Below are 21,925 nucleotides of genomic sequence, written 5' to 3'. Positions count from 1 at the left end.
CTTCAGGTGGTCCGGCTCAAGTTTGGGAGGGTCAGGGAGGCCATTTCAGAGGGAGGCACCTGCAGGGGAGAAGGATCTACCTCCCTCCACTCTCTGCCTGGAGCAGTATCTAACCCCTAGGGCTCGAGAAGGAAGGTATTTTGGAAGATAGCATTGGATGTAGTGCAGATACCAGCCCCAGAAAGCCTTGTGGACAATGAAAAGGGTCTTGAACTTGATTGATTGATATTTTATTTCTATCGCGCTCGTACACAAGTGTTTCCTTGCAGCCACCGAGAGCCAGTGGAGAGATTTCATGGCTGGAGAGATGCAGTCCCTGGGCTTGAGGCCAAGGATAATTCTCGCAGTCCTGTTCTGGATTAGTTGCAGAGGGTGGAGAGTAGAGGAAGGCAGATTGAGAAAGTGGCAGTTGCAGTAGTCCAGCCTAGAGAGACCCAGCGCTCTGGAGACAGTGAGCTTCTGGGGGAAAGTGAGAAATTGAGTCCCTTTGAGGCAGTGCAGTTGGTAGTGGGATTTCTTGGCGACGTCCGAGATGTGAGGAGAGAAAGAGAATGGAGTTGAAATTCACACCAGAAATGAGTGAGAGAGGATGTGAAAACAAAATCAAAATATCGAGGCTGAGTACCCCAAAAGGAAATACACCGAACACGGGTTACAAAGGAACATACAAAGTACTTTATATTATACTGAATCCAGTTACAAAAACAGAGCAAAGTCAGATAGCTATCGTCCCTCAGTACAACACAACAAACTCCAGCGTGGTTCAGTGTGCAGTGAGAGACGTACATTAGAATGCACTCGCTTTTTATACACTTGGTGGGCACAATGTCCAGCCCCACTTCGGGTTAATATTCCACTTAATACATCACCGATCTAGGGTTCGTGCCAAGTCTCGAACAACCGCATATAACTGGTTTTGCCTTTAATACATGTCTCAACAAGCCTATGCAATAACTGTATTCTAAGATTTTCCATGCAGGCCTTCTCAAACATGAATACAATGTAGTTAAACAGATGTTCTACGTTCAGTATTTGAATACATTGTTTCAACATATGCTCGTGGATTAGTTTCATTGCACTAGTAATCCTTCTACACACAGGTCAACGAAGGAGGTTCACGACCTCAACAAGTGGCCTGCAGGCAAGTTACATATTAGCTATGTACAGAGGTCAAGACGGCCATGTTGTATTCTGGAATTACATTGTTCACCATTTTAACTCACAGGGTGACTTTTACAAAGCGAATCCTAAAATGGCGGTTTGACCTAAAATGGCGGCTTACTTTCGAGCAGCTTGGCGTAGGCCAATATTAATATATTTATTGCAATATGAGGCACAATATGATTTCTCTTTTGACAAGGAGTAGGTTGTGGGGTGCCTGAAGGAACGCGGAGTGTCATCCGCATAACACTGTAAGTTAGAAGAGAAGGTAGAGATCAGGTGGGTCGAAAGGGCCAAGTAGAGGTTGAAAAACCAGGGTGAGAGGATGGAGCCCTGGAGAGCGCCACATGTAGAGAGAGGTGGCGGAGTGAAAGGGACAAAGTTGGACCTGGGAGGGGCGGTCCAAGAAGGTGGTCAGCCACTCCAGGGCCTGATCCATGATGCCCAGGTTCTCAGTCAATTGATCAGGATGGTGTGGTTGACTGTGTCGAAAGCAGAGGAAAGTTCCAGGATGAGGACAGAAAGAATGCTGGAATCTAGGTTGGAGATCAGAACTTCACAGGTGTTCAGGAGAGCAATTTCCGTGCCTCTGGCAGCTCTTAAACCGGACTGATGGTTATGGAGACAACCAACATATTCAGTGTGGAGTGTAAGCTGGCAGTTGGCCAGCTTTTCCAAGAATTTGGGAGAGGGGAAGTTCCAGTGGCAAAAGAATGATTACAAAAATCGGCCAAGGCTGGAACGTGTCAATGTGGTCCTCAATGGTCCTGGAGGAGCAGGCGAGCACCGGTTTCGATGACACTTCCATAGATGGGACTTTGTCAGGTGTTAGAGAGAAAGAGGAGGAAAATGAGAGATGGCCAAAGGGGGCCGAGAGTGGAAGAGGGAGAGGAAGAGAAGATAGTGGACAGGATGTCCTGCGTTTTAGCGGAGAAGCGAGAGGCCAAAGCCGTACAGAGGGCCTGTTGAGGGAACAGGAGAGGTAGAAACTGCAACAGGATTGGCCAGTTCCTTGCAGATTTTAAAGAGTTTGACTGTGTTAGAAGCCGTAGAGACGCAGGCTTGAATGTGTGCTCTCTTCTTGAGTCTTATTGCTTCAACTGGCATTTTGGTGCAACCAGTCTAGGTATGTCTTAATGTTATTGTGTCTACACTAGTCTACATTGTGCAGCCAGTTGGACATGTTTTTATCGTGGCATGGCATTTTAATAGCAAAGCATTAATGTTCATGTGCACTGTTGGTGACTTGCATGTTTTGGATTGCTGTTACCATACACAACAATAGCAAACACTGTGGCTTTTTAGTCAATTTTTCTCAGAATGTGTGCTGTATATTGTATTAAAACACATATTTATATCTTTCTCCTAGTGCAGTGTGTGGCATACCCCTTCAGCAACACGTTTGTGCATATTGTGCAAGCGTGGTAATCTAAGGCGGCCCAGAGTGTGGCGCGACTTGTGATTTCTTGCCGAGTTGGGGGTGGGGGGGCCCTCAACATGTCTTGCGGGGGGCCCCCAGGGCTTGTTACGCCACTGCTCCAGGGCCTGACGGATTAAGCAATAGTATGTTCAAGGAATATCCGAGCGCATGGGCTGCCATTCTATATGAAATTTTTCAACAAATTAAACACTGTTACCCAAATCATGGCTTATATCAATTGTGATACCAATTTACAAGAAAGGAGATGTGCAATTGGATGCCCCAAGCAAAATAATTACATGTTTCATTCAGTTCAATAGGTGGTCCCTGGACTCCTGTTGTCGAGATCCGTATCAAAAAGGATTTGTCTCACGCTTGGGCACCCCGGTCAACCTGATAATTAGTTATTCAAGTACAAGCTCTGATACAAAAACAGTCACTTTATTTTGCTTTTATAGATTTTCGAGCAGCTTTCGATTCTGTTTCAAGACCACTTTTGTTCACCAAATTAAGAACGGCAAACTTGCCATCTTTTCTTGTTTTAATGTTTCATACAGACACGTCGGTACAAGCTCGGCTATTCTTTGATGGTTTACTATCAGAACAAATTCCCGCTCATAAAGGGCTGAAGCAGGGATGTATCCTTGCCTCAGCCCTCTTTATTTTTTTTATTTTTTATTTAAAGATCTCTTGCACTTGTTGACGGATGCTCCTAAATTAGGTCTTCATCTGATTCCTTGTTTATTTTACGCTGATGATTTGGTGTTGATTTCCAAAACTCCCAATGGTTTACAACGAATACTTAATGAGCTTGCCTCTTATGCTTCACAACATTTTCTGGACATCAACTTGGGAAAAACTAAAGTGATGGCGTCCAGGCACCTAGTCCAAGAAATAACTCAAGTGGACCCTCTCAAAAACACCTTTGAAAACTGTCCACCAATAGATTTACCTGGGAATAAACGCAAACGATCATCCATCTGATGTCCCCTATTTGACCTCAGTCACCCACAAAATGTCCAACTGTCTCCCAAGCTAAAATCGTACATGCCAAATATGGAAAATTCTCATGCCTTCCAATCGTAACCTTTTTTAACCACGAAGCTGCCCCACAAGTATTATATGGAGCTGAATCAAAGTGGATTGTATCGGAAATGTATCTATTAAGTTTAGACGGCAAGTACTGGAGACAACTTTCAGGCCTTACTAAAGCCACCCAATCAACATGATTAGATATGAATTGGGCATTACTTCCTTGTACTGCCTATATTTATGGAAATGTATGGTTTTACAGGAATTGCTTATTGTGTGCTAATGAGAACCACTTGCTCACTGTACTAGCGCATTTTTTGAATACAAATCGAACATGAGGTTTATTCATGAATGGAAAAACATGGTTTCTGATGCTCTAAACGCAGCTGACTTAACTAATGAGCTTTTCATGAGTGACCCACTCGAGCGAAGCGTAAGTTACTCCTCTTCGATTGGGTAAAGACTTGCCAATTATGTGTAAAATATCAAGATTTTAAGCAAAAAATCAATTTGCTTCTAAGGCCTTACGCTCGGTAGAAGGCTACGTGGCCAAATGCCCTAGGCCAAGGCTTAGAAATATATGGCTATGACTAAGACTTAATTTATGGCCCACTAAACACATTTTGGCTCGTCGAAAAAGTATATCCCAAAGCGATAATGTTTGTCGATACTGCAAGAAAATCGAACATCCAGAGATCGTGAAACACTTAGTAGCGGAATGTACTGCATTGCGTAAGCAACGTAATGTGTTTTTTAAACCACTCTTTTTGACTTGCCAAACCTTGGATGTTGACGCCCTTTAGGCAAGAATTTTTACAACTAATAAAATCACATTGAGAATAGCCATAATGCATTTTTACGTAGTTATACACTTGGATGATATCGAATAGGCATTCTCTTTTCTTTTGTTAAAAACTCAGAGCAACTTGTAAGTCTATCTATATATGGTTTAAGTGTAATCTGTGATGCCCCTTGTGTGACCTCATTGTGGACCCTTTACAAGCTCACCCCCACTGAAGAACTTAGCCTAGACTGCCTGTCACTGCTACATAAACTGGTTTGGCTTCAAATTCCTAGAGTTGTTCCTGTCACAATATAGGTTGGCCTTATATAAATCTGTCCACCAGGCCAGAGTATAGAAAGTAAGTCCTAACGCAGATCCCCGGGGACTAGCTAGGGAGACACCTTCAGGTTTCTCACAACTCTAATCCGCGTTAATGCGGGTAGTTCTGTTTAAGAATGACACGAAATAACAGAACTAAAGCTAACGGGCGCTATGCGTGCTATATACACCTTCGATGATGACATTCTCAAAGAAGTCCCTCGAGGGATAGCAAGTCGACCGCATCAACGCACTTTTTCTGGAGCTGGATATTGGAGATATCAAAAGATGAGGAATACGTGCAAAGAAAATCCAGACGAAAACGTTACCAGGGGTAAGGAGCTTGTTCTTCTGTAGCGTTTGGACATAGAACTTGTGTTGACTCGGTTGCAGTGTATCTTTGTTTATTTTGTAGTAGGTGTGGCCTTTGGCAATGTCTTTTGGTGGCTATGTCGGTTATCATTATTTCTGGTTGATGGCATGTTTGGGTATGTGGGAGCCGATTCTTCACTGATATTTTGTTGATGTCTTCGTCTGTTGATGGTGCCTTTGGTTGTGACAATTTTTGGTCATGAATGGCGTGGTGGTGTTGGTTCCTTATGGTTGGTTTCTGTGTTTTTTTAAGTCTGTATCCACAATCCAGCCTGGAAGCGAGTGCAAGCCCACCAATAGTAAGAATTTGCACTATTAAAACAACCTGTTGTCCTCCATTCAGGGACCTATTGGTTTCACTAATGCCCCAGATCCAGCCTTTCTGCCACCACAGATGTGGAATGGGACCAGACCGTCCTACTCACTTCATATGCGCCCCACACACACATGCAAAGGCTTCACTACCCCACGAAAGCTGCAGCTTTCCTGGGCAAGTGCATGACTGTATATGGGATTTCCTGACCAGGCAAGGAATGAATGGAGCCATGCAATATGGTCAAGGAACAAACGCTAATCGCATGGCCAATTTAGTGCACTTGCCACATAGTAACTAACTGCAGTAAATGTGTAGATTAGAAAAAAAAATGTTAACAATTGCTGCTACAAGTTGGTTACTTTTATATACGCCTACAGAAAAAGTTCCAAGTGTAAAAGGCTAGGATGATACAAAAGTATCACCATTGTACTGCATTTTAAGTTGCTGCGTGCAATGTTAATCATTTAACAAAAGTAAAAGACAAAAAGGAAACCTAGTTTCCACGGACTGATAGTCCAAAGGACTGATACGGTTCCCCATACAAAATGAGAAAAGCGCAGGGGGAAAAGTTAAGCTGAAGGCTTTACTTCCCCTCGCAATGTCAGAACAGGTTGAAAAACAAAGCAAAATGATTGGGGAGGGAAAGTTGCCAAAAGAGAGGGCTTTCCTAACACCCCTGCTAGCCCAAAGTCCCCTTCCTCTGTCCGTACGCCCGTGTGATGCCTTGCAGCTCAAATAGTCAATGGAGTTGCAAAGTTTGTTGCTTCCTCTGTATAAAAGATGAAAGCCCACTCTCTCTCATTGCCGAAGAAGGCAGCTTGGGCCTGAGAGCGAACCAAAAAGAGCCCACTTGTATGCCAACCACTCTGCGTCAATGTTTTGGAAGGAAAACAAACACGTTGACTGTTCATACAGTTACATGTATTTATTTTATTTTATTGTTTCTTTTTATAATGTGCCTATTACCGTACTGAGTTCGGTCTCTAAGCACAGATCCGGGATTCAAACCTCTGTTGATCTGCGTGGTCTTGCTTCTCTTCTCGTTGGCCCTGTGCTATCCTCCGTTCACTATGGTCTACACATAATTCATGTTTCCTTTCTTTCTTATAGGTCCTTGGCATTGTGGTTGGAGTCCTCCTGCAGGACCATGATGTCCGGCAAACTGAGTTCCAGCAGCTCCCATACCATCGCATTTTCATCATGCTGCTGTTGGAGCTGAATGCCCCGGAGCATGTGTTGGAAACAATAAACTTCCAGACACTGACTGCTTTCTGGTGAGTTTGCAGAGAGACTTATTTAGAAGTTTGTATTTCTACTGTATGCATGCTTTGCTCAAGTTTTCTTTATTACCCCGATCGTATGGCTTGCATTTCTGATGACTTAGTATAAAGCTTTCACTTATGCATAACAAACAACTTACCATAAACTTAAATTAAACGTTTTTGGTGCACTTAATTTGCATTTTTGCAGAGATTTGTTAGACATCCATGTGGTTATAAAATTTGCTGTTTGAAACTTTGCACCCACTTCAGATGCTTCATGGCACCATGGAAGATTTAGTTTACATTTCCTTTATGGAGGCAGTCTGGAAATATCTGGTGGGCTGTTAAGGGGGTTTTATTGGTCCTTGTGTTGAGGGTGTGTTTGAAGGATGTGAATACTCCGTGTGTAGGTTTCAGGAACATCAATCCACATCCTGTTTGGTATGAAAGTGCTTTTTTGAGTCTCCTTTTGTTGACCGTTGGCCCCTGCAAGGGCAGAATTGTTGTTTGAGCAACAAGCGACTGATATAATGGCCGTTATACCTGTGTATGCATCTTGCTCTTATGTCCCGTCCCCTTTCCTCCATACTGTATGGGCGTCCCTTCCAAGGGTCGGGAGACGGAACCTTTTTCACAAGAAAAAATTCTTCTTACACTTTAAATTTATAGGCACCCGGGTGCGTGGCCCAGGGAGCATGCGCTGCCCTGACACCGCCTTCCGGTGCCACACCCCAGTTCCCTTTTCCGCATCGACGGGAACGGGCCGAATTCACCAGCGCTCCTGGGTTTGGCTATGTAATTCCACACGCTGATACTTCTTCTTTGTCTTATCTATCATTTAGGTGCTCGGTCCTCAGGCGTCACGCTCCTCCCGGCGCATGTCGACTTCTACAGGGTTCAGCCGGTGTCCATCCTGCAACGGGCTCTTCTCAACTTCAGACCCCCACGCCCTCTGCCTACGTTGCCTTGGCCCAGACCACGGTTGGCAATCATGTTGGCGTGTGACGCGCTGTCCTCGAAGGCGCTGAAGAACAGACTATCCAGGTGGAGGGAGCTCTTCCAGAAGTCGCCTCCAGAGGATCTCAAGAACTTCGTGAAGCATCGTCCAAGGTAGGGCTTGTGTTTTCCAGCACACACCGCAAGGGAGACTCCTTTCCAGGGACTCTCTCGTGCATGAGGGCCCGGCCAGGTCCTTCCACCGGCATGTGCACCGAGGCTGCTACAGCTACCGCCCTTTGGGTCGAGGGGTCCTCGGATCCTCCCGGACGCAGTGTCGAGGGACCGGAAGGTTCTCGTACCGGGTCTACACCCGAGGGGCTATGCCCTTTTACCAGCGCAATGGCCGAAAGGGCTATGCCCTGACACCGACAATACATCTGAGGGCTACACCCTAATAGCGGCAATCAGTCTGAGGGGGGGCGCCTAAACGCAGCTCTATCGACTCCCGGGTCGAGGGTGTCACACCTACCGGGCCAAGACCAGAGGAGCAGGGTAGGTCTTGTGATCCACACGCAAGTCTTAGACGAGGCCGAACCCAGCAGGCTGGGCAACACGTCACAGGCACGTGGCAGGCAGCTCGACAAAATGGTTACCGTGCCAGACAGGAGCACCCGTCCGCCATTCCGCGAATTCGACGAAGAACGAGTGTCAATCCTCTTCCACTCCTCTACGGATGAAGAGCTGGACAAGAACAGCAGCTCACAAATCTTTGTCCATTCTTACAAAGACCACACCCAAATCTTACACCCAATCTCAGCAGCGCTCAGAGAATGGTCGTACATATGGAGTGTTCCGCAGCTTCCAGGAATGCAGATCCAGGCAGCTGGACCGCTCGCCGCCTCGGAGCCGGCGCAAACAACAAAAAGGGGTGGGGGTAATGGCTTTTTTCAGTCCCCCTCAGCCTTCGAGGGAAAGAAGGCATGACACGCCCCTTCGGGTCCACGTGTCTCCAGTGGGAGGGGGGTGGGGATGGGGTGGGGAAGGTTTGCTCTCCATGCAAATTTCTGGCGTCAGAATTTCGCGGACCCCTGGGTCCTCTCCGTAGTATCCACGCTGTACCGCCTACCCATCCCAGCCTCTCCTCCCGTCCACTCACACAGGTTGGGACAGCAACTCTTTTGGCGGAGATCCGGTCGCTCGTAGAGAGCCAGGCAGTGGAGGAAATTCCAGCCTCCCAGCGAGGCTTTGGCTTCGACTCCAGGATTTTCGCCATTCAGAAGAATAACCAGGTGGGCCTGAGAGTTATAGCGGAGACATTGGACAAGGGAGACTGGATATGCTCCCTATACCTGAAGGACGCGTACCTACACAGCCCCATTTGGCAGCCCCATCGTTCTTTCATACGGTTCAGGATTATGGGCTACCATTTCCAATACAAGGTCCTCCCGTTTAGCCTCGACTTGGCCCCCAGGGTCTTTACCAGACTCGTGAACGGGGTAGCGGCCCTCCTCAGAGAGCAGGGCCTCCACATCTATCCATACCTCAACGACGGGCTCGTCAGGGCTACATCTCCGGAGGCGGTCCACCACTGCTCCTATGCCCTTATAAACACACTGCACGATCTGTGCTTCTTGCTCGACCTCAAAGCTGCTCCCTATGTAGACTCTGACGTTCCTGGGACTCATTTGGGACATGTGCTCCGAGGAGGTCTTCCCGTCGGAAGACAAGATCTCGGCCATCAAGAGGGCCACCGTCCACTTCCTCAGCAGAGAGGTGACCTCACCTTGGCAGTATCAACATCTCCTGGGTCTACTGGCGGCGGTACTGCTAGCAGTGCCGCGCACGAGACGAAGGATGAGAAGGATTCAGCTGCACTTCACGGCCTCATGGAGTGAGGAGCGGGGCTCTCAATCCGAAATGATCAACGTTGCTTCATCTCTCCACCCGGAGCTAACTTGGTGGTCGAGGGACTGCAACCTACGAACAGGCAGGCCCTTATGGCCGCCCACCCACTCCGCAGGCCACCATCACCACAGACTCCTCGCTCGAGGTCTGGGGAGCCACCCTGGATGATCTCTCGGTCCACGGCACCTGGACTCGACAGGAGCAGGAATACCACGTCAATTGGTTGGAGTTTAACGCCATCTGGCTAGCGCTCTGAGCATTTCTACCACTTCTCAAGGGCAAGGTTGTCCTCATCCAGACAGACTACTTGACCAGCATGTACTACATCAACAAGCACAGAGGCACCATATCCCCTCCTCTGCAGGTTGGCGATCAGCATGTGGGAATGGGCCTTGGAAAATGAAATTTTCCTCTCGGCAGTCCACCTCCCGGGGGAATCCAACCTGGAGGTGGACAGGCTCAGCAGGCTGGGAGCGGACAATTACGAGTAGCAGCTAAACAGCCTCGTTATTCAGGAGATCTTCAACAGGTGGGGGGTCTCCCCAAGTGGATCTCTTTTACACCTGGCACAACAAGAAGTGCCCCCAGTTCGCATCCTGGCAGGGACGGGTCCCCGGCTCTCTGGGCTATGCGTTTTCCCTCCAGTGGACCAGCATGAAGGCCTACACCTTTCCGCCCACTCCTCTGATCCACACGGTACTTGGAATGATGTGGAGCCGGTGCGACTCCTTGATCTTGCAGATTGCCCCATGGTGGCCGGCCAGACCATGGTTTTTGGAGCTCCTCAACCTCTCAGAGGTGCCCCCGATACACCTCCCGGCGGGCCCGGTAAATCTTCTGGTGCAGCAGGGGGGCAGGGTCATCCACCCCGCGCCAGGGAAACTAGCCCTTAGTGTGGTACCTGAGCAGGCCAATCTGGAGATCATACACGGCGTCAGGAGCAAAGCCACCAGGGCCCACTACAAGAGCAAATGGACCAGGTACTGCCTCTGGGCAGACTCCAAGGGAATTGACCCTTTGGCCTGCAATCTGGACAACGTGCTATCCTTCTTGGTGCACCTCGCCCATTCAGGCGTACAGGTCGACACCTGCCATACATACCTCACAGCCATCAGTGCTTACAGGAACTCGGAGGATGGCATTTTTTCCTCCTCTAACCCAATCGTTAAACACCTGACAGGTCTTGCGAGGCTCTACCCGCTTGTCAAGAGACCGCACCCAGTGTGGAACCTGAATACAGTCTTGAGCGCCCTTGCGCACAAACCATTCGAGCTGATGGCGTCTGTGGACTTTAGGCTGGTCCCCATCAAGACGGCCTTACTGGTCGGTCTTACATCGCCTCGCAGAGTTAACGAGATTCAGGCACTGGTCGCCACTGAACCATATACCACCTTTCACAGCGACAAGGTAGTCCTGCGGACGCACCCGGCATTTATGCCCAAGGTTCCATCCGCATTTCAATAGTCCTTCCGATGTTCTTTCCCGATCCCAAGGACGAGGCACATAGAGTGCTGCACTGCCTGGATGTCAGGCGTGCCCTGAAATTCTACTTGGACATGAACAAGGGCTTCCACAAGTCAGACGCCCTGTTCGCCACTTTTGGCAGTTCGAGGCCAGGCTATCGGGCCTCAAAAGCTTCCATATCCCGCTGAATGGTCTCTGCCGTCAACAAAGCATACGAGGGCCAGCACAAGCCGCTCCTAGCCAACATTCATGCCCACGCAGTTGGGGCCAAGGCAAGGGCCACCGCTTTCCAGCGCCATGTCCCTTGGCAAGTCGTAAGCAGGGCAGCCACTTGGGCCTCTCCCTGGGCTTTTTGCAAGCATTAGTGTTTGGATGCCGGCTCTAGATCGGATGCAGCTTTTGGACAGGCAGTTCTCAGGAACCCATTTGCTTAAGGAGGATGATCTCTCCACCCTGGGGTTACAAACCATTGTAATCGCCCATGCAGTATGGAGTAAAGGGGATGGGACGTGAGGTTATTTATAAGTTACTCACCGTAGTGACTAACGTACTCTTAGTCCATAGTCCCCTTTACTCCATACATCCCACCATCCTCCCCCCAAATACTAGTGTCATGAGGCAATGTTAAATCTATTGTCGACGCGTCAGTGAGGACTGAGGTGTGGCGATGGAGGGCGGAGTCAGGGCAGCGCATGCTCCCTGGGCCGCGCGCCTCTAAATTTAAAGGGGAAGAAGATTTTTGTTCTGGTGAAAACTGTTCCGTCTCCCGTCCCTTGGAAGGGACTCCCATACAGTATGGAGGAAAGGGGACTATGGACTAAGAGTACGTTAGTCACTACGGTGAGTAATTTAGAATTTAGATCCCATAATGGCCTCTGTGTCTGATATCCTTCCTGTTTTGACTGTTAGAGTTTGCTTTTTGGAACTTGGTTTTCCATTTTTATCAATGGAACCCCCAGCTACTTTGTCTTGAACACTTACCTTTATATGATTCAATTGAGCAAGGTCATGGGAACCCACACAGAGGAAACACTAAACCTGACCGTCATTAAACAAACAAATAGTGGCAATGACTACTGCATGTGATTCAATTTTAATGCATCAGAGCATATGTCACATATACATAAAGAAGGAACATAGGACATTCAATAAAATCTATACAACGTACACAATACAGTGTACAAATACATGTGCCAAAATGAATTCTTTTGGACAAGTTTATCAGCAATTATGATCTCTATGGTCCCTTGTGGGAGATAACATGAGGTAAGATAATGCAATTGCAGTACATTTGGTACAGGTCGATAGACTGGACTGTCAGTGAGTGAAAATGTTGTGACATGGACAAAAGGTCTACACAACTGTGTTTCGGCCTCAGAGCTGTTCTTGTGTAGCTTTAACTTGATCAGCCTTAATCAGGACGGAGAAGATTGATATATGAAACGCTTCTATCTAATCTTTCAAAATAGACAGAAAGGGAAGTCGGGAGTGTGTGGGGTTCCAAGTGGTTTAAAAACAATATCTAGCGCATCAAATGCTAGCCTCTCAGAGAGAGACTACATGGATTAGGGGTCTTACTGTAATGTGTTGCACATTGGCAAAACATCTGGATGTCCAAGTCATCAAGAAAATGCCAGAGTTCCGGAATGGGTCACGTGTGTGATTAATAAAGTCTGGACCTTCCCGCTCAAATTCTGCTCAAGAACAAAAGAAGCCTTTTTGACTACCACTCCTACTATCATCAAGGAGCATACATCTCAGGTAGCAAGAAGGCTGTCCAACTTCCTTCCCCTTTGGAAAACGATTACTCAAGAGGAATGGGTCCTGAATATTATTCAGCATGGTTACTGCCTTGCCCTTACGTCTATTCCACCATAGTCTCCTCCAAAGCTCCAAAAATCCTCCACGGGGCTCCTGGAAAAGATCCAAAATTGCATTCCATTAGGAGCGATAGAGTTGGTTCATCGAGAAATTAGGTCTAGAAATTGTATTCCTGTTTCTTTCTGATCCCAAAGAAATCCAGTCGAATCCGTTCAATTGTGGACCTTTCAGACCTCAACCAATTTCTGTCAATCGAAACCTTCCACATGGTGACCATTCCTCAGAATCTAGCATCTCTTCATCCAAATGATTGGATGGCTTCTATAGATCTACAGGATGCTTATTTGATCACCATTCGTTCCTGAGGTTCACCACAGGAAGGTCTCATTACCAGTTCACATGTCTTCCCTTTGGGCTTAATTCTGCTACCAGGGTTTTCACACATGTATACACAACAGTGTTCGCGCCTTGAAACACTTGTGTATAGGCGCGTTACAAATGCCATATCATATCATGTGGTCCGTTTCAGCCTACCTCCGGTTAAGGACAGTACTTCTATAGCCTTACCTACACGACTGGCTTCTCAAGGCCCAGTCTCCGGAGGAATTGCTTCAAAGGATGCAATTAACATGCCAGTCTTTTCAACCAAGGGTTTTCCATAAATGTGGCACAATCCAAGCAGATTCCATTACAAAGTATCCATTTCCTAGGGGCAGTTATAGATACTAGTCTACACAGAGCCTTTCCACCCCTGGAAAGGGTGGAAGCTATTCAACAAACCATTGTAAAATTCAGTACCCATCGGATTCTGACAGCTTGGTGGTTTCAAAGGCTCTTGGGGCTAATGGCCTCTTGTATAAACCTACTTCCCTTTGCAATGCTCCCTATGAGAATTGTCCAGTGGCATCTTGCTCACAACTGGAACCAGCTGTTGCATTCACAGGAAATGAACATTCAAATTACCAAAAAGTTCAGGACTCGCTACACTGGTGGAACTCGCCAGAGAATCTGTTAATCAGGTTTCCTTTTCAGCCTTTTCCTCACCAAATGGAACCCATTGTCTTAAGTCTAGCAGCACACGTTCTTTGATCCTCTCAGTTCCAGGACATTTATGTGGTCCTTTTCCTAAGAGACATGTTTCTCGCTCTAAAATAATTTCTTCCCTCACTTTAAGGAAAGGTGGTAGTACTGGTTCCCTTCCCCTGTGTCTCCTAGCAGAGACGATATGGTATTGGGCTATTCAGAATCACATTTTCTTGTTGGCTTCCCATCTGGAGGGAAAGAAGAACGTACTGGCAGACAAACTAAGCAGGTTACAGTCTGCTCTGCACGACTGAGTTGAAACCATCAGTAGCAATGATAATATTTCAAAGGTGGGGCCATCCATTGTTAGATCTTTACCAACCAGCACAACTCTGTCCTCAGTTTGCATCAAGGCAAGGTCAGGGTCTTCACTGCCAGGGAGAGGCTTTACACCTGGATTGGTCGTACCTAACAATGCGTTTCCACCTCTCCCATTGAGCCACAAAACATTGTTCAAATTCAGAATGTCACAGAATTTGAAAATGGTTCTAATAGCCCTGTTCTGTCCTAGCTAGATTTGATTGAGACCTCCTGGAATTAGCAGGGACTTCCAAATTAGATCTCCCATCATCGAGGGATCGTTTGACTCAACAGAAAGGGCAGGTGCTTCATCCCTCCCCTCTATTGCTGAACTTGAAGGCCTGGTTCTCCAGCATGGGGTCTGGCATGGATTCACATGCTCATGAATATTCCCTGTTAGGCCAGGAATCTGCGGTAAAAGAAAAACCGTTTCACTTTCACTTACAAACTGTATTTCTCCTCTAAACCAATCACTGAGCTCTGGCTCATACTGCCCCCAGCCAATGACTGCCCTCTCCCTAAACCCCTCCTCTGGCAGCCATCCTCAGATTTTTTACCGCACGTTCAAGTATTGGGAGGCCTCGTGTTTTGCTCCGGGAGCTGTTCTACCTTTTCGTGCTTTTTTTGATTAAAGGTTCTATGTTTGTCAATGGAGCCTGTGTACTCTTTCGCTCCTTTGGCCAACAAACAGGGACCTGTTTATCAGTGAATTTGAATGCCCCTGAAGAGCAAGAATCATTGAAGTTTTTCATGGAAGATTCCAGAAGGCCATCAGGGCCTACTCCGCACCATGTCGGAAGGGAAGAGCGAGGGGAGTTCCCTTTTCAAGATCTGCTCCAGCTGCGGAATGGGTTTGTAGTAGAGGACAAACACCTCAAGTGCCTACTGTGTCCACCCGGATCACAGCGAAGCGGATTATGAGATCTGCCTCAGGTTCTCCAAGCAAACCATGGAGGTTTGTCACAGTAGGCTAGAGGCGTGGCTCAGCCCCATGTCCTCTGCCTTGTGCGGCAAGCGGGGTCGTGCCTCACCCAGGACCGGCAGGTCCAAGCAGCAGGCTTCTAAGTCCTTTGAAGGCGCTCCATCCATGGGGGCCCAAGGCTGGTCCAAGCACTGCAAGTCTGTTTCCACTGAGGTCGCCGCTCAAGTGGTTCCCGCGGCGGCAGGGCACGCTCATCTTTCTCATCTGCCTCCATTTCCAGCTCCTCCTCGAAGAGAAAATCGGCTAACCCAGCATAGCTGCGGGATAAGCCAGTGAAGATGAAGGCGCAGGAAAAGGCGACTGACCTGCCCCAGAAGGCCCGGGCGGTCCAGGTGAAGTCGACAATGGAGTTGGTGGCGGCGCCCTCTCGAAGGCCAAGGGTGCTGACCCATTCAAGATAGTCCTGACGATGCCCAGTGTGTCTCTAATCGCGAGGCGGTAGGCCTCAGCCAAGCCAGTGGAAATGACACCAGAGAAGAGGATGCCCTCCCCGAGCCCTTGGATGCAAAAAAGGGGTGGGGGAGAGGCTTCCACAGTACTCCAGGGCACAGATATTTCTTCCTCGGACGAGGAGGACCAAATGTCCGTGTACACGGTCCAGGAGGGCGTGGGAGGGGACACGGATGGCGGAAAACCTGGGGGGGACAGCGACGGTGGAAATATTGGCGACAGTGTGGAGTGCAGTAGGGCTACCACCCGACCCCCTCCAAGGGATGTATCGCTGGACATTATTTTGACCCTACACACCCTGGTGTCGGAGATTCAGAAAATGATGCCGACGACACTGCCCCGGCCCAGCCTCCAGCGAAAAAGATGAAGTGGCACCCTATGCCGCCGCATCAACCTTCACAGGTGCCCACCCCCCTAGGAACACTGGGACAGACATCGACGGCCGATGACATGGCCACGGCAGGTGGTTCGCCAAAGCCAAGGGCTTCTCCCCCGGACAAGGTGGGGTTGTTCCATGCCATGGTCGCCAGAGCGTCCAAACTCTTCCAACTGATGCCAGAAGAGTCCAAGAAGGAAGGTTTCTTATACCAACGGTGTGAGGCCAAGAGGAAGATCATCTTGGCCGTACCTCTCCTGGATGATGATTGGGAAGAGGGCCTAGCTTTGTTGAGAAATCTGCCACATCCCTGCCAAAAGGGATAGGCTAGAGTAAAAGTACCGGGAGTAAGAGTCTGCACCCAAGTGCCTACGTTTGCAGCCTTTCCTGCACTCTGTGGTTTCGGCGGAAGCGAGAAGGTCATCTAACCCCTCATCTTCAACCTCCGTTCCTCCAGATAGCGAGGGGAAGAAGTTAGATGCCATGGAAATAAATTTGGTATACTAGGCAGCATCAACAGTTAAGGCGGCCAACGCACTGGCAATCCTGGCCCGGTACACAGGGGAGCTGTGGTATAAAACGGCCCCTCTGCTGGAGTTTGTTAAGCAGAAACCTGTGCAGTTCCCTTGGGGACCACTGCAAAAGATTTAAGACTACAGGCATTTGGCAGTAAACCCACTTGGTAGCAGTCTGTACCACACAGATTCACTTGGTAGCTGTGGCTGAGCAGTCGGACTTCCCTCAAGAAGAGTTAGGCAGTATACAGAGCATAGAAATAGGTACACAAGTACAGTAGCACAAGCAAGCACTGACCTGAGCTTGGGTGTAAAAGTATATAATTATTTTAACGCACTCTTATAAAAACACTAGCACTAAATTTGTAAGGTAAGTTCAAAACACAATCACTATTATCATATGTATATCCCTGATTACTTGTTGGACAAGTCTTAGTTAACACCACTTCTTTCCAGACCGAGGTGAGCACTTAACGTTCGATGGCACTCCAAGTTAAATAAAAAGGGAGGGAAAAGCAGAATTATGGAAGCATACACACTAAACACTTTTTAAAGAACCACAGGAAGTTAGGAAGGCACAGTCTACTGGTGAGCAAGGAAGTTTAGGTGCCAGGCGGAAGATGCCCAAGATCAGACAGTTAGAGTCTTTGAAGTTTGTGGAGGTAGTTCAAAAAGGTTTAGTTCAGTTCAGAAAAGTTAGCTAAGGTGTCCCAGACTAACCCAGGTTTGAGAGACGAGGATTTAATACACCCCGTTCAATCGGTTGCAAGGGAAGCCAGGCGGAACACAGTACTTTAAATGGGGAGGATCCTCCAGCGGTGGCAGTTGTTCCTGGCAGCGGGTGCAAGTCGCAGCATCGTCCAGAGGACGAGCAGATCTCGTCGTGGAGGAAAGATGAAGGGCGTTGTAATGACAGGGAAGAAACCAGCTGCAGATTTCTCCGGTACAAAGGTACTACCCTTACGGTTCACGGTAGTGGTGAAAACGTAGTATCCCGGTTGCCGGGGTGCTTGGCACAGGCAAGGCGGCCACGAGATGCTCCAGGAAGGCGAAAAGAAGGTAGACTGGTTATCCCCACCAGTCGAAGGAAGAAGACTCTCCGGGCTGGAGATCTCCTCTGTCGTTGGGAAAAGTGGTGAGACGGTTCAGCAGGGCTCCACTGGTGGTGTCGTCGTTGCAGGCCGGCTCAGCTTCTCTTTCTCCTCGGATTCTTAGGTCCTGTGGCGACTTCTGAAGTTCCACTCCCCAAAGCCCTGCTTTTATGCAGCACACCCCCATTCATTCAGCCTAGCTGTCAATCAAACATGCTAAGTGGTGAGCCGGCCGGCTCACCACTTGGGCCAATCACACAAGAGTGCGACTTGAGTTACCAAGGTAATTCAGTTCCGGGTGCCTAAACCTCCTCCCACACCCCCTGTGGTACCCAGACAGAGTGGCACCACTTTTGGAGGTTTCTTCAGAGAAGCCCGCCAAAAAGTGGAACAAAGGGCTCGACTTGGGTTGGAGTCACAGAAGAGAACACAAATGCCATTTTAGAATAGAGTTCTGGCAAAAAATACCAACCGGCATATTAATATTAAATAAATGAACCGGCGGTATGTTCGAGGCTATAAGTATTAAATTAAAGTTGGTAGCCTCGAACAATGGGAAAATGGCATAGAGATATATTTACGGTCGAATATAAAAAGTAGTATCCACTGCCACCAGCCAAAACTCGATCAGGGGGGACGGAGACGTGCCCCCTCGAACAACAGACCCCGGGGCAATCAAATTGCACTGACCATAACGTCCACAATATGATGGTTTGTACTGGTTTCTATTCATAATTTGGGACTACCAAATCCAATGGTGACTTTACATGCCCTGGGAGACAGTAGTCAGTCCCAGGGTATGGAGTCTATGTTGGGGGGGTCGCTAAGACATCCCTGGGTTACGGCACGGAGGGTGCTGTGTAACCCACATCAAAAAAACACATGAGACCCTATGGAGTAAAAGACCCCATAGCCCATAAAACACATGGAAAGTTAAAGGAACACCTCAAATCATGTCTAAGAGTGGGAGCAAAAGAATCTCACTCTTAACAGGAGAGAAGAAAATAAACCCCAAAAATCCAGCAAAGCTGCTGGGGGACTCACTAGGTTTGGGAAATTAGCCTTACAGAGAATTCTCCCTAACAGAGTTCCTAGCCGAGGAGAAGTGTGTCGAGGCACTTGCCATCGTCCAGGAAGGGGAGGTGGCATCGGACCATGCCATCACAGTGACCCTGGACATAGCAGACACAGGTTTCCGACAGATGGGGAACGGTGTCGACCTCAGTCGTTTTGGCTGGCTGAAAACCACCAACTTCCATCAGGATGTACAGACCGGTGCTGGACATGCCCTTTGAGGACAACCTCTTTGGGAAGGCCGTCGACTAATTGCAGACCATTAAGACTGGCATGGAGACAGCCCGTGCCCTGGACACTCTTAAACAACCACACCCTTTCTAAGATTGGACCGGCCAGGATGTCGGGCCCCCACCCATACACCCCGATGAGAGAGCGACTGGCGGGTTTAGTCAGAGTGACGGACATACTCTAGAATGCCAGCAGAAGTGCCTGCGGATACCTCTGATGGCCCGACAGGACCAGCACATCCCTCCACTCCTGCAGGAAGTACGAGCCATGATCAGAAAAGGGGCGATGCAGCTGGTTCCAAATAGACGCTGGGGCTCCGGATTCTACTTCAGATACTTCTTGGTAAAGAAGACAGGGCTGGAGGCCCATCCTAGATCTGCGGCGTCTCAACAAATACCTCAAGTCCCATTGCAGCACATGCTCGGCCAACTGGAAGGAGACTGCTTGACGTCTCTGGATCTGGAGGACGCATACTTCCACATCCCCATTTACGAGAAACACTAAATGTTCCTGCGCTTCATCATACAGGGAAGGCACTACAAATTAAAGGCCTTCCCCTTTGGACTAAAGTCGGTGCCCAGGGTGTTCACGAAGTGCCTGGCGCCAGTGGTGGCCCATCTCCGTCTACAAGGGATGCACGTTTACCCCTACCTTGACGGCTGGCTCATCTAGTCCCAAGTCAAGGGAAGTAGCCATCAAACTCGCGTAGAGGACCATCCAGCTGCTGACAGGTATAGGGTTCTCTGTCAACTATCCAAAGTCCTGCTTGATACCATCGCAGAATGTGCTGTTCCTGGGGGCCAGGCCCAACGCAGTGTCCGCCCTGGCGGCTCCTTTGGAAGAGGGGATAGCGACCTTGCTGGGCAAGGTGTAACGGCTGTTGGCACTGAAGAGCACCTCAGTGCGAACCATCAAGTTGCTACTCAGCATGATGTCTTCGTGCATCTACCTGATCATGCTTTGCAGGTTGCGGATGCGACCCCTTCAGGAGTTCCTGGATGCTTGCTGGATCCATATGTCCATAAGCTTAGTAGACAAGATTGCTCCTGACAAGGAGTTCTGTCGAGCGATAAGGTGTTGGTGTGTGTGCTCCAACATCGCCGGGGGGCACAGAATTTCAGAGCCCACATGCCAGGAGATGGTCAGCACAGATGCTTCCCTGGAGGGCTGGGGAGCCCACACCGGACGTCTCCACGCCTGATGCCTGTGGCTAACGGAGGAGAGAGATCTCCACATCAATATTCTGGAGCTGCGGCCAGTGTTCCGGGCGCTCAAGTCGTTCCTTCCATCCATCAAAGGTAAAGTGGTGATGGTCTTCATGGACAACACCACCACGATGTTATAAGTCAAGAGGCAGGGGGGCACCAGAATCCTAGCACTCTCCAGAAAGGCACAGGTCTTGTGGCACTGGGCCGTCTCCCAAGAGATGTTCCTCATCCCTTTTCACCTGGCTGGAGTAAAAAATTGCATTGCCAGCTCCCTCAGTCACGCTTCCTCAAGTGGGGCAAAACCCAGATCGATCTGTTTGCGACTGCAACAAATTCCAAATGGCAGAAATTTGCCAGCAGCTTCCACCATCTGATGAGCATGGGGGAGGCGTTTTCCTTCACCTTCACCTTCCCCTTCCCCTTGCCAAGGCCAGAGCATTGTCGACTTTGATAAGGGCACAGGTGGAAGCGTTTCGCTATGTGCGCATCACCCCTCTGAGGGTCACAGCCCACAGATTCGTCCATACAGGTTATCCTTTGCCAAGGCCGGAGTGATGCACGCCTCTCAAGATGCATCGGGCGGCTATCTCCCGCTACGCCAGGTCTCCAGTACAATCTTCTTTGGTCTCACCTTCTCTTCAAGGAGTTCTTCAAAGGACTGTTTTGGTCTTTCCCGCCAGTGAAGGTTCCTGCCCCGGTGTGGGATCTCAACATGGTGCTGACAAGGCTCATAGGGCCCCCTTCAAGCCTATTCATCAGGCCCCCCTCAAGTTCCTCTCATGGAAAACTGCTTTCCTTGTGGCCATCACCTCTGCCGGGGGGGGGGGGTTGGTCCGATCCAGGTCCTACCCTGCCAACAGCCATATTCTTTCACCAAGTCGAGAGTGGTGCTGCCGATGCCGAAGGTTCAGTCGGAATTCCGCCTCAACAAGCCTTTGATGATATCTTTGTTTTTCCCGAAGCCTTCCCCACCACCTGCAAGGGTCTTGCACTCGCTGGACGTTGCTCATGCCCTGGTTCTCTATGGCGCGCACAAAGAGTTTTCAGAAGACTTCTCAACTGTTTGTGAGCTTTGGTCCTGTGAAGCATGGGAAGGACTTGGCCAAGGCTGCCATGTCAAGGTGGCTCTCCGACTGCATCATGCGCGGTCATCGGTTGGCAAACCGACCACTGCCCAACCATCCGAGACACCACAACACCAGAGCGTTTGCTGCAACATTGTCATTTGTCTTGTGTCCCCCTGCTGGATTTCTGCAGGGCTGTGACATGGAGGTCCACGCACACCTTAAAGTTCTACTGCGTCGACAGGAATTCCAGAGAGGAGTCGAGAGTCGGCCAAGCAGTGCTAGGCCTGTTAGCTTGAGGTGGGTCTGTTCCAGAGGTAAGAGCAATTGCTTCTGTTGAGCCTTGCCACCTCCTGTGGTTGTGTAATGTTGTAATGCTATGTATTCTTTATTCATGAGGATGTGAAACCATGCAAACCCTCCCTCCTGACCCTCTGCGGCTCTTCTTGGTCATACTGGCGCTGTATGTGCTACCAAATCTGAAGATTGGGCAGTATGACGCATAGGACAGTGATTGGTTTAGAGGAGAATTACAGTTGGTAAGTGAAACAGTTTTCTTTTACCGACAATTCCCGGCCTGATGACAGGGAATGTTCATGAGCATGTGAATCCATGCCAGACCCATCCTGGAGAACAACAGTTACAGGTAAGTAACTTGTTCCTTACAGTTAAGTAACTTGTTCCATATAACTGATTGTCTAAAGTGAATGTGCTATTCGAAGGGATTGTGTCCTCCAACGTATTCCTTATCTTTGAT

At 48.8% G+C, this 21,925-nt stretch overlaps 1 protein-coding gene across 7 annotated transcripts in view; it reads left to right on the top strand.

Moving 5' to 3' along the window:
• Positions 1-21,925, top strand: part of CNOT1 (CCR4-NOT transcription complex subunit 1) — a 2,171,110-nt gene that overhangs the window by 1,855,237 nt on the left and 293,948 nt on the right. For all 7 annotated transcript variants that reach the window (XM_069654650.1, XM_069654658.1, XM_069654642.1 and 4 more), the window contains one exon: positions 6,514-6,677. In XM_069654650.1, coding sequence (XP_069510751.1) covers positions 6,514-6,677 — 164 coding nt within the window. The remainder of the gene's footprint in view (positions 1-6,513; positions 6,678-21,925) is intronic.

The sequence above is a fragment of the Ambystoma mexicanum genome, chromosome 1p (assembly GCF_040938575.1).
Source record: "Ambystoma mexicanum isolate Mex_15411 chromosome 1p, UKY_AmexF1_1, whole genome shotgun sequence".
Lineage (NCBI taxonomy): Eukaryota > Metazoa > Chordata > Amphibia > Caudata > Ambystomatidae > Ambystoma > Ambystoma mexicanum.
Note: the sequence above shows the minus strand (reverse complement) of the source record. Positions and strands in the feature narration are given on the sequence as shown.